The sequence below is a fragment of the Sturnira hondurensis genome, unplaced genomic scaffold, assembly GCF_014824575.4.
Source record: "Sturnira hondurensis isolate 20B ecotype Veracruz unplaced genomic scaffold, ASM1482457v3 Scaffold0016663, whole genome shotgun sequence".
Classification (NCBI taxonomy): domain Eukaryota; kingdom Metazoa; phylum Chordata; class Mammalia; order Chiroptera; family Phyllostomidae; genus Sturnira; species Sturnira hondurensis.
In genome coordinates, this window is record NW_028089294.1 from 17,104,870 (window position 1) to 17,118,042 (window position 13,173).

At 37.9% G+C, this 13,173-nt stretch overlaps 1 protein-coding gene across 5 annotated transcripts in view; it reads left to right on the forward strand.

Moving 5' to 3' along the window:
- The window catches only part of NCOA1 (nuclear receptor coactivator 1), a 210,856-nt gene that overhangs the window by 123,585 nt on the left and 74,098 nt on the right, over positions 1-13,173 (forward strand). For all 5 annotated transcript variants that reach the window (XM_037066809.1, XM_037066808.1, XM_037066810.1 and 2 more), the window contains 2 exons: positions 4,374-4,479; positions 12,659-12,825. In XM_037066809.1, coding sequence (XP_036922704.1) covers positions 4,391-4,479; positions 12,659-12,825 — 256 coding nt within the window. In that variant the 5' untranslated portion in view covers positions 4,374-4,390. The remainder of the gene's footprint in view (positions 1-4,373; positions 4,480-12,658; positions 12,826-13,173) is intronic.

Below are 13,173 nucleotides of genomic sequence, written 5' to 3' on the forward strand. Positions count from 1 at the left end.
GTTCAACTTCTCAATTATAAAAAAAGATTTAACCATTAAAAAATCTTAAATATCCTTTAAAATTTTTAAATGTACTAGTGACATAATTTAATAACTTGGCTTCTATATCTTTTAGGCATAATGTTAGGAATTGAATATATAGTCAAAAAAGGCCTAACACTGGCTTTGAGTTCACAATCTAGAAGAGAAGAGAAACAAGAAGTATAATTTATATACAATTATACCACACTTTATTAAGAAATACATGCCTACAATTATTTTGAGAGCCAATGGAATTCCAGATGGGTATAACCTGATGTCTTTGGAGATGGAGAAAATGGACAGCTAAGGAAACAAGCGCTGGCCCCTGAGAGTGAAGTAGGGCTTAGCCAACTCTTCTTTTGGGTTTTAGCAAACTAAAGTCCTATCTTTAATTTCCTTTCCTGTTTATCAATTTCTTCTCTCTTGTATTTCTACTTCTGTTGAAAAGTTGAGTTGATGTTTTTTCATTATAATTTTATTACATGATTTCATTTTTGTCTTAATAAATTTTAAAATATTTACATTTTATTTTTGTGTGAAAACAAAATTAAGTGGCTTCTTTGCTTTGTGATATTTAGTTAACCTCATTTATATTTTTATGGCTCTTAATCAAAAAGGAAAGTAGCAGTCCAGACTATAAGCTGATTTATCAAAAGAAACCTTACAGGCAAGAAGGAGATGGAAAGAAGTATTCAAAGTGATGAAAAGCAAGGACCTACATCCAAGATTACTTTATCCAGCAAAGCTATCATTTAGAATGGAAGGGCAGATAAAGTGCTTCCCAGATAAGGTCAAGTTAAAGGAGTGCATCATCACCAAGCCCTTATGATATGAAATATTACAGGGACTTCATAGTTTTGATCTTCTTCTAAGAAAAAGAAGATCAAAACTATGAACAATAAAGTGACAGCAAACTCATAACTATCAACAACTGAATCTGAAAAAACAAAAACAAACTAAGCAAACAGAACAGGAACAGAATCAGAGAAATGGAGATCACATGGAGGGTTATCAGTGGGGAAGGGGAAAGGGAGAGAATTGGGGAAAAGGTACAGGAATTAAGAAGCATAGTTGGTAGGTACAAAGTAGACAGGGGGAAGTTAAGAATAGTGTAGGAAATAGAGAGGCCAAAGGACTTGTATGCACAACCCATGGACATGAACCAAGTGTGGGGCAGGGGCAGGCAGTGCTGGAGGGAATGGGGATACTGGGTGGAGAGGGATAAAGGGGGATAAGTGGGACAACTGTAATAGCATAATGAATAAAACATACTTAAAAAAGAACAGAAGTAGCAGTCTTATTAATTACAGTGATGTATTACTTCACTGATTATTATTTAGTATTTGGGTGTCAGAACGGATACTAAAAAACCATGTTGGGTCTTTCAACACCTTTTTTGTGGGGTGGCTGTTGTTGCCAAGTCAGGTATATTTGGCTTTGCATTGAGGTTGTCCACCTTAAAGTGTCATTGTTTTCTTAATATAGACCTTTCCTCTCTCCCTTGACAAGAGGTTTAACAGGTTTTTTTAAAATGATGACATTAATCCATGATGCAACTCTTCTCATTTATTTATCATTACTAGAAATCTGGAACTTAAAAGTCCATCATGTATTTATACATGTTGAAATTTGAGCTTACAGTGGGATAGCCAAATGGAAATATCTGTTTAGCAGTTGGAAACTTAGATACCAACTTATTGAGATAAGAAAGATTTATTTATCCTTCATAGAGGAAATCTTAGAATGAAAATCAGATCTTGTCATTCCTTTGTTCTTAACCCTCCAAAGGTTGCCTAATTTGCTCAGAGTAAAGCTACAGCCCTTAAAGTGGTTTTCCAGGCCCACGTGATACAATCTATTATCCGTCAGATCTCATCTCCTGCTCCCCACTCCTCTGTTCCAGCCACACTGATCCTTTTCATGGTTTCAGAAAGCGTAGTTATGCTCCCACCTGAGGCCTTGCGGTGTTTCCCCTCTGCCAGGAACCCTCGTCTTCCAGATCTCGTTTCTTCTTCCTCACCTCCTTCGGGTCTGCTCAAGTCTCACCTTCCCCGTGAGGCCTTTCCAAACGACCTACTTGAAATTGTTACCCCTCCCTTTCATACACCTAAGCCTCTGTTGTTGCCTTATTTTTCTCCATAGCACTAATCACTTTCTAATATACTTTTTATTTTATTTATTTTCTCTCTCCCTCACATAGAATGTATCTCTATGAGGATAGTGATTTTTATAAACTTGATTCACAACTATATCCCCAGTACCTAAAATAGAGGCTGACATACAGTAAGAGCTCAATAAATATTTGTTGCTAAATTGAACTACCTACATTGAGACACATTTTAAGTTTTCTGACTACTTTTTACCTTTACTGGGAGCATGAGATATTACCAAGGATTTTGTTTTTAAAGTCTTTCCTTTGGGTTGAAACTAAAATTAGTATGTATAATCTATATGTGCATATATAGGTATATATAGTATATAACATAGTCTTTATATATGTCATACCTATAATATATAATTTATATGTTTCTTTATGTTAATAACATGTAAACACTTGATTGGACAGGTGTTTAGTGACTCACCAAAATCTATAACAGATGACACAATAGATAAGAGCTGATGTAAACTTTGTATATTGTGTTAAGGAAGTTGGATGTTGTCCTGTGGCCAGAGAGGATTTGGTGAAGGGTTTTAAGCAAGAGAGTGACATGATCAGACTTCATTTTTGATAGCCTGTTCTGGTGGTTCAGGGAGACCATCTGGGAAGCTATTTTAGTGGTCTAGGAGAGGTGATGAGAGGAGAATGAGGAAGGGGTGGATTTTAGAAAAACGTAGAAAATAAAAATTGACAAATCTTGGTCTTTGCAACCAAAAAGACACATTTCCAATGTCTCCATATTAGAAGTGCAGTTCAGGAAAATTTCCAACTCATAGGATTACAATCTTGTAGGTTTGTTGTTTTTTTTAATCTTGTACTCCTGATTTCTAATTGGTATCCATGTCATGTCAGTTCTTCCTTAACAGGACATCTCTGATTGTCCCCTCCTTCAGTCTCATACACTGTTAGGACTCTAGTTTGGAACCAAATACCTCATTCTAGATGAACAGAGAACCTCTCATCTTGTTTCTCAATTCCAGTTGCTCCTCCTTCTGATCTATCCTATAAACTGCAGCAAAGCCATTTGTGCTCAAAAGTCGCTTCCCTGTGGAGGAAGCTACTGGACCCCCCCTACTGGAGCGTGCTGGTTAACAGCGTGGGCTTTGAGGTCAGCAAGGCATTGTTTAAGTCCTGGCTTAACCACAACTTGTCTGTTTGGGGCAATTTTAGCACTAGAGCAAAAGGATGTACTCAGACATACTTATTAAACCCATGTGAGAGATTCTTATGGATCTCAGAATTCTTTGTAATAAACTTTATAAGTGCAGCTTTCAACATACGGTACTGTAGTTGTTTAATAAGTTTAGAATCTAGGGAGAAGTTCAAGGTTTTTTTCCATTTAACAAGAGTTTTCTTTCACAAGGATAGATGGGTGAAAGAGAATGGATAAAATGTTGTTTGGCATTAATAAAATCTAAGAAGTAGTAATGAATATAAGGCTGGGGATAGGATTCCGGATAGGGTTTCACTAGAGCGTCCACGGAGAATAGCAGTTGGTAGGGACAGATCAGTGGGGACCTCTGAGTGCAGTCAGTAACTGGCACAGCATGTGAGAGAGAGGTCTGGCTGGCAAACTAGGAGAAATGGCTTTGTGTCCTCTGGCATCTATACCAAGATCTTAACATAACTAGCCATTCAATCTTTGTCGCCTAACTATGTAAACACAAGGTTAGGAGTTTAGAATTCCAAGTTGGTAAGTCCCAAATCTAGTTCATTGCTTTAATTTTGATCATACATGTATTATTTATTTTTCTATCAATATGAAATCTCAAACCTTATGAATAAAAGTTGTTTTAAATCCTTTTTCAAGTGGAGTCTAAAATAAATAAATATAAAAATAATTTCTCTTAAATCCCACTTATACATTTAGTTTTTACATTTATATAAGAAAGCCTGGAGAAAATCTCAGTATCTCTTTTATTATCCTAACAATATTTTCACCCTGATTGATCTTTATGATTTCACAAAGAATGATTAATTTTATTTTACAGATACAGAAAAGAAAGTGTAGAAACACTAAATAGCTGATGCCCCTGTGCCTTTGTCTAGACGGAGATACCTCTGTGTTGGCTGTAGTGATCTGCTCATTGAGAGATTACAATGTTTAGTGTTTTCTAATGTAAGGGAGCTTCGTCCTCCCCATAGTTTTCAAGTTCATTAGGAAAGATTTCTTATTGTTGTCATTTCTTTTTAGGTGTGAAGTTTTTCAACATGAGTGGCCTTGGGGACAGTTCGTCTGACCCTGCGAACCCAGACTCACATAAGAGAAAAGGATCGCCATGTGACACACTGGCGTCAAGGTAGGAACACTTTTCTTGGTCTTTTCCCGGCAGAGCTGCCTTATCGTTTTCGTGGCCACTTTAGAGCTTTTGATTTTTCCGCCCCAAGTTTACCGGCTGCCTTTGAGTCCTGCACACTCACCGTGTTCCCTTGCTTCCCCAGCTCCCTCACAGAGCTGCTCTCTCAGTGCGGCTTGCTCTGCCTAGATTTCCTGCAGTCCACACAGAGACCCTCTGCAGACGCCCCTGAGTCGTTGCTTCCTCAAAGGGAGCCTTCTCTTCCATAACTGTCATGTCAAATACCTACCATTCATGTGCCTGCCTCACAAGTATTTTTATAGCTCTGATCCATAATTTCAGCTTTTCCTAGTTTGTGTGATTATTTCATGAATACCTGGCTTTCTCCACTGTAAACTGAGCTGCTATTTGGTAAGGACCTTGTCTGTACTTGCTCACCACTTTATCCCTGGTTCCTAACACAGTGTGTGGCTTGTATATATTAACGACACAGTCAGTATTTGTCATTAATAAGTAAATCCATTTTACACCTTCAACTGCTTTCTTAGAGCCTTGTGGTATTAGTGGAGCTAAGAAATACATCAAGATTTTAAAGGAGGTAGAATTAAATGTTTGTATGTTTTAAGGAATATGATCACCTTAAATATGCTAAAAGAGAATTATTGCTAAGGAGACTCTAACAAATGCCAGAGAGAGAGGGAACCTTAATCAGATCAAAAGAATAAGCCTGTCCCCTGAGAGAAGAGTGGGGATTTTATTCTATTTATCTTCTGGGATCTAAAGCAAGGTTTCTTAACCTGCACACTGTTTTACTCTGTTAGTCAGGTAAGTCTTTGTTGTGGGGTCTAGGGTGCAGTGTCTGTATGTGTAGGGTGTTTATCAGAATCCATGGCGTCCACGTAATGTCAGTAGCGTGTTTATATCAGTTATGACAACCAAAGTGTCCTATCAGTCGTGGTTACCAAAAATGCCTCCAAGCATTGTTGAGTGTCCCCTGGGGTCGGGGAGAGCAATATGGCCCCAGTTGATAAACACTGATCTAGACAATAAAGCAGCAGAAGCCCCTTGTCATCGAACTGCATGTTTGTTTCTCATGGGGGGAGAAGAAAAGGGTGTTAACCGGCGAGTGCCAGGGTTCCAGGCTGGAGAAAGAACAGTGACAGTTTCTCTTACGGTCCAGACTGTCGTAGAGAGATGCAACCTGAGTACTCATAGTCATAGGTAAGTGTTCAGGCAGTCCAGATTTGGGGAGTCAGAGTTAGCATTTTTATGTATGTCCATATTCAAAGTCAGTCCTTCTTAAAGGAAAATGTAAGAATAAATAAATACAATCAATGTCTTTACATTTAATTTTTTGGGGAAGGACATTTTAAAAATCTATAGAGGGATAGAGACCAGGAAACTGTATATACCCACCACATGGGAGTGATATTTTGCTGTATTGTTTGCATTTTGTTAATGTTTTATCGTATTTGCATAGTCTTATTTAAATAAAAGTAATAAAGCTATTAATGAATAAATTCATTGATCATTAATTCCTCCAATCTGTTTTTAATAATTATGTATATATATATATCTGTGAATAATATAGAACATTTATTGAATTTACACACTGTATAACACTGTATATATTTTTTCTGCAATATAGTTTTCTCAGCATGGATCTTGAGATATAAATGTACATAGATTTATTTAGTCCTATTATCTTTTTGTTCCCCTCCGCCCTGCACACACCCCCTACCCACATTCCTCCCCTTTAGTTCATGTCCATGGGTCATACATATAACTTCTTTGGCTTCTACATTTCCTATACTATTCTTAACCCCCCCTTGTCTATTTTCTACCAACCATTTATGCTACTTATTCTCTGTACCTTTTCCCCCCTCTCTCCCCTTCCCACTCCCCTACTGATAACCTTCCATGTGATCTCCATTTTGGTGATTCTGTTCCTGTTCTAGTTGTTTACTTAGTTCATTTTTTTTAGGTTAAGTTGTTGATAGTTATGAGTTTGTTGTCATTTTACTGTTCATATTTTTTATCTTCTTTTTCTTAGGCAAATCCATTTAACATTTCATATAATAAAGGGTTGCTGATGATGAACTCCTTTAATTTGACCTTATCTGAGAAGCTCTTTATCTGCCCTTCCATTCTAAATGAAAGCTTTGCTGGATAGAGCAATCTTGGATGTAGGTCCTTGCCTTTCTTGACTTGGAATACTTCTTTCCAGCCCCTTCTTGCCTGTAAGGTCTCTTTTGAGAAATCAGCTGACAGTCTTATGAACACTCCTTTGTAAGTGATTGTCTTTTTTTGTGTTGCTGCTTTTAAGATTCTCTCCTTATCTTTAATCTTGGCTAGTGTAATTATGATGTGCCTTGGTGTGTTCTTCCATTGGTCCAATTTCTTTGGGACTCTCTGAGCTTCCTGGACTTCCTGGAAGTCTATTTCCTTTGCCAGACTGGGGAAGTTCTTCATTTTTTGTTCAAATAAGTTTTCAATTTCTTGTTCTTTCTCTTCTCCTTCTGGCACCCCTATGATTTGGATGTTGGAACATTTAAAGATGTCCTGGATGTTCTTAAGCCTCTCCTCATTGTCTTGAATTCTTGTTTCTTCATTCTTTTCTGGTTGGATGTTTCTTTCTTCCTTCTGGTCTACACCGTTGATTTGAGTCCCAATTTCCTTCCTGTCACTGTTGGTTCCCTGTACATTTTCTTTTATTTCACTTAGCATAGCCTTCATTTTTTCTTCTAATTTGCGACCATACTCAACCAGTTCTGTGAGCATCCTGATTACCAGTGTTTTGAACTATGCATCTGATAGGCTGGCTATCTCTTTGTTGCTTAGTTGTATTTTTTCTGGAGCTTTGATCTGTTCTTCCATTTGGGCCATTTTTTTTGTCTCAGCACACCTGTTATGTATAAGGGGTGGAGCCTTAGGTGGTCACCAGGGCAGAGCAACCCACATCATTGTGTTGTGGCACTGTGTGTGGGGGAGGGTTCCAAGAGGGAACAGTGCAGCTTGCTGGGCTCTATGCCGGTTTTCATTCAATTCCCCTGCTACTCACAATCAAATCAGGCCCTTCTGATGTTGATTTCTGGGTGGTTTGGCTTGTGTATGTTCTAAGACCCTTTGGGTCTCTCCAACAAAGTCTCTTGCAAGTCTGGAAGTATCTCACACTGTTGCCTCAACCCCCACGGGTGTTTTCACTCAGAGATTTTGACTTTATTTCCCCACGCTGGGACCCTGGGTTGTGTGGTCTGTCTTGATCTCCATTTGCTCCCCCCTATTTATCTGCATGCTAATGTGGAACGCCCCAGTCTGCATTCCCCACCTCCCTGGGTCTGCCAGCTGCCCGGCTCCGCCCTCCTATCAGTCTGGATGAATGTGTCTTCTTTAACTCCTCGGTCATTGGACTTCCATACAGTTCGATTTTCTGTCAGTTCTGGTTGTTTTTTGTTTTTAAATTTGTTGTCCTTCTTTTGGTTGTGCAAGGAGGCACAGTGTGTCTACCTACGCTTCCATCTTAGCTAGAAGTCCCTCATTTAATTACCTTTTTATTAATATTATATTATGCAAATGTACAACATTTGAAAAATACATATCCCCATGGGTAGACATTTTCTATTGATAAACAAGCTTTTTGTTGCAAATTTTTGCTCTTACAGCCAACACTGCAGCAAACATCCTCATATATATGCTATGTCTTATACATAAGAGTTTCTTTAGGACCTGTAATTAACTAAGGCAATTAATTACCACATGTTCTTCAAATACCGACATTGTGAGTTCCTTTTTCTCACATCCTCACCTACACTGTTGTCTCTTCACTTGAGTTTTTTTGCTAGTCTGATGGCATGGGGTTATAATTTTCATTACCTTTTTTGATGATTAGATAAGTCAATTGTAATTTTTATTTTTATTGCTCATTATGTTTTCCTCTTCTGTGAATTTCCTGGTGGTGGCTTTTGCCCATATTCCTTCTTGGTTCTTTGTCCTTTTCTTTTTTATTTGTAAGAGTTATTTTTGATTTTTCTAGTTCTGGTTTTTTTTTTTGCTTATATTTGATGAAAATAACTTCTCTCAGTCTGCTTAACTCTGTGATGTCTGTTGCCTTAGAACCTTAGATTTTCATGTGTCAAGCTTTTTGGTTTCTTCTTTAAGAAATGTGTCATCTACTTAAGGCCTTAAATGTATTTTTATGTATTTTCTTTTAACATACATTTAGAGTTTGAATTAATCTGGAATTTATTTTTGTGCCTGATATAATGCAGTCGCCTCATTTTATTTCCTTTCCCATCAGAACATTAGTGGTTGTGACCCTGCCCTTCCCTTGCTTTTTGTTCTGTTCCCTTCGTTGCGGACCGAGTCTCTGCAGAGACGGGGACCTGCCTGCGCACCGCCGTAAGACCACCACCTGGATGGGGAGCAACGGGCAGGTCACTCTGGACGGTTTTCAGGATTGTTTTCCCCGTTGGAGTTTCCCCTGAAAAAATCCTGCCAGGATTTTGGATTAGAATTTCATTTACTTTTATAGATGAAGTTAAGGATAATTGACATTTTTATTTTCTGGACTCTAGATTATAGTGTATTCTTATCTATGAATAACATAAAGGCTTTTCATTTACTCAGGTCTTCACTGTTCTTCAGTAATAGTTTGTAATTTTCCCCATGACTATCTAGCCCATCTTTAGTTAGCCGTAGTCCAGGGCACCATAGAAGTTTTACTGCCTTTAGGAATTTGGTCTGTTGCATTTTCTAAGTGGCAGTTATTAATGTACAGGAGCGCTAATGGTTTGGGAGTATTGCTTTCCTATCCTTCTGTTGTTTGAGACTTTCTTACTTGTTTTAATAAGAAAGTGTAGATCCTCTTTGACTTTTGTGTGTTTATAATTGCATTATAAATATCAAAATTTATGTACTTTTTCTCTTCTCAAATGTTTTACAGATATCTTTGCATGTCTGCTTTCAAAATACTTGAAAACATTAGCTTTTTCAGGTTTATAAGTATGGGCTTCAGTTTTTTTAAAGTGATATTTTTGATATGGTCAACTAAAATTTTGAGATTTTGAACATGAAACGCCTTGAAGTGTAGTGGTTTGTGGGCTTTTATTTTTTAATTTTATTCTCTCTCTCAAAACAGATTGTGAACTTACTAATCATAAAGAGCATATGTTAAACCTCAGGGTATTGTCAGCCCTGTGCACACTAGCCCTGGACAGGAGTGTTTCTCAGTAATTGTTTGCTCTCTTCTCCATTCCTTAACTGTTCCAGGAGAATGAGAATCAAAATGCTAATCTTAAAATGGTGTGTAGCTGTGCCTTATGCTTGTTTAACATTTCCAATTCAACTCAACAGTGCTTATTAAAAATGCCTACTCCTCATCCAGCACCATGTGCTTGGTATTATACGGATGTAAGTGAAGTGTGAGACATGTTTTCTGTCTTCAAGAAGTTTACCAATCTGGCCGTGCCACTCATTCTTAAACTCTTCTGGGCTCCCCCTTGCCCTGAAAATAAATAATCATAAAGTGATGATAATAGGTAATATTGACTGAGCTAATAGTATATGCCAGGAACTCTACCAAGCATTTTACACACACACACACACACACACACACACACATTTTATTTTTATTTATATATAAATCCTCACAAAGCCCTAGGAGATAATTCACGTTATTATCCCTGTTTTACAGATAAGGAAACTGAAACTTAGAGAAGTTGTTAAGTGTTTCGTCCAGGGTTACATAGCTAGTAAATGACAGAGGAAGTTCGAACTTGGACCTTTAAGTCATATATCCTGCTCTTTATCGTGGTATAAAAGAGCCCTCGTGAGGTCGCCAGGACCTCTTGCCCTTGTTTCTTGTATCTAGAGTTCAGCCATGTTAAACTACTTGTAGGTTCTTTATCTGGATATTTCCACTCTCACTTTATACCTTTGAAAGAGCTGGGTTTTCTTTCCTTTCCTTTCAGGAAACCAACCTTTCTCTGCCACTAGGTTTAGGCATCTCATTTCTGGGTCTAGAAGCCATCTCTGTGCCTTTCTCTGGTGGTACATCTTGTCACCACGGTGTGATAATGGCCCATTTTCTCTTCCGTTTTCCAGCTAATTGGAGGCTAAGTCTAGCTTACTCCTGGATCCTCGGGATGTGTTATAGTACATAGTTATCTGGCACATAATAAGCATAGGAGCATTTGTTGAAAAAAGTGGTGAATGAAGAAAAAGATCCGTGAAAGGTTGACTCATAGCAGCACTCACTAGCCTGTGCGCGGCGCCAGTGGGAACGCAGGGTTAGCGAGAGAAGTGCAGGTGGGCCCGAGTAGCCGAGAGAGCCTTCTTTTCCACCGAGGTGGAATTTTTTTGTCATCTCCACTCTTTCTTCCGTTCTGACTGTATTTCAGTATATCTCCTCTCATTTTCTGTCCTTGCTTATTCATTACTTCATTTCGTGGTGATTTTCCTAGTCTCATTTTCAAGTCATCTTGTAGATATTTCACCATTTCATTACTTTTTAGCTTCCTGCTTTCTCTGTCCCCTCTCTGCCTATCCTGCCTATCGTTCCCATTCTGTCATTTTTTTTTTCTCTACAGTGGTGTCAAGCACTTCAGCTTTACACAAAAGTTAAAGTGAAAAAGAGACTGGGGCCTCACCGAGAGAATCCAATCTACTTACGTGAAGTTTGGGCCCATAGATTTAAACACATCAGACAACAGACTGAATATACTAAATAAGTCTAGTATCAACTAGTTTCTCTCCCATAGAAAGCAAGTGTCTCCAAAACATTATCAGGCTGCACAGCTGGGGTTCTCTACAGCCTGTGTGTATCAGAATACATGTTCCTCGTTTTCTTCATGCTTAGGTTTCAGTGCCTTGGTGTCAGATTTGTCAAATCTTGCTACATGTATTAGCTGTGAAAGTTGTAAGAGTTTTACTAAGTTAAATGGGACTAATTCCTTAATAATGTAAGATAAAAAAGATAAAGACAGTGTGTTATTGTTACAGTTTTATAACTTGGTTTTGCTTTGGGATATGTACCATTTAGTAGTATTTTGTTCATGTGAGTAAATACATTTGATTATTTGACTTGGGTCTTTTCAGCTTACTATGTTGTTATATAAATGCTGTCACTTTTGTAGTCTTTTTTTAATTAATAAAAGTAAACAGTGTTTTAATTGTTGCCAGTTATGAGCTTTTTAGCAACTGATTTTCCTCTTTTCACCTCTTTTTTTCTACTACTTTTAAATGCAGCCAAATAATTTTGATGCTTATAAAATAGTTACTTGTAACTGGTCTTTCTTACTATGTTAATTTGATCATAGACAATTTCATTTCAAAGTAATACTTCACTGTCTTTGTATGTGTTGCGTAAAGCAAGTTACCTGATGACTTGGCCAAGTAAGCCAGGGGCCAAGACTGGGGAAACAAAAATGAAACTCTGTTTATTGGATCCATGAGAGTGAATGTAAAGTGCTGGCTGTTTACGCTGTTATCCTTTGTTCTCATTATTTTGTTTGAAGATAGAATTTGATTTTATTATATTTATGAGAAGTTATAAATAGATGATATTGTATTTTTTCAAACAATGTTGTATGCTAAAGACATTGTTCGCTATACTTTGGTTTCTAATTATTGATTTATTACTTACTCCTTTTATTTTACTTTTTGGATGGGTACTTTTTTCCTTTTGATGAAGACCAACTATAGTCTGTTCATTATAAGACTGAAGAGTTTATCAGATTTCTAACTATAACTTCTTTGATCTCTAGTATAGTCTACCCTGCTGAACTTATAACAAAGTTATTTGAAAATTCAGATTTCTTATTTCCAGGAGCTGTTATTTAGAAGGTAAAATCATTCCAAGTGCAAATGGCATGCACACTGGTAGCTTTCGTTCAGTGTCCGTATCCGTTCGTTGTTGAGGTAGTCGGCGTGCGTGCATCCCTGGGGAGGCAATTCCGCGACGGCAGTCATGGTCCCCGTGTTCCAGCCCCAGTTGTGCTTTGCAGCCTGGTGTTTGGTACTTGGAGTATCTGTGTTTTAGATGTGAATTTCAAAGTTCTAAATCTGGTTCTGTATCTCGGATGAAAATAGGGATCTCTCTAAATGTGTAAACATTAAACACTTGATCAGAAAAGGAAATGTAGTGGTAGAAATGTACACTGACTGCATTTTCTTTGTGAAACAGCACTGAAAAGAGACGCAGGGAACAAGAAAATAAGTACTTGGAAGAGCTAGCTGAGTTACTGTCTGCAAACATCAGTGACATTGACAGCTTGAGCGTAAAACCAGACAAATGCAAGATTTTGAAGAAGACAGTCGATCAGATACAGCTAATGAAGAGAATGGAACAAGGTAAGGGGGAACTGTAGCTTAGTGCTCTGTTATTAAAGACACTGACAGTGTGTGATTTTATTTTTTTATTAAGAAATTACATTGGACTTCATAATTTTATTAAATAAACATTTTTGTTTAGATGCTCTGTATTTTAGAAATTAAATCTGAGGGCCTTCTTGTTTTAAGAAAGTGGCTTACTAAGTTAACCAGAAAACTGGTTGCCTCGGGAGGTTTGGAACCCAGGACCGTAGGGAGCATGAGCCGTGGGGTTGGGCCTGAGGTGCTGCCGTAGTGGTGAGAGAGCAACTCCGTGGTGGAAAGGCCTTCCGCCCGAAGAGTCAGCTTGTCCCTGGGCCCTGGGGAAAC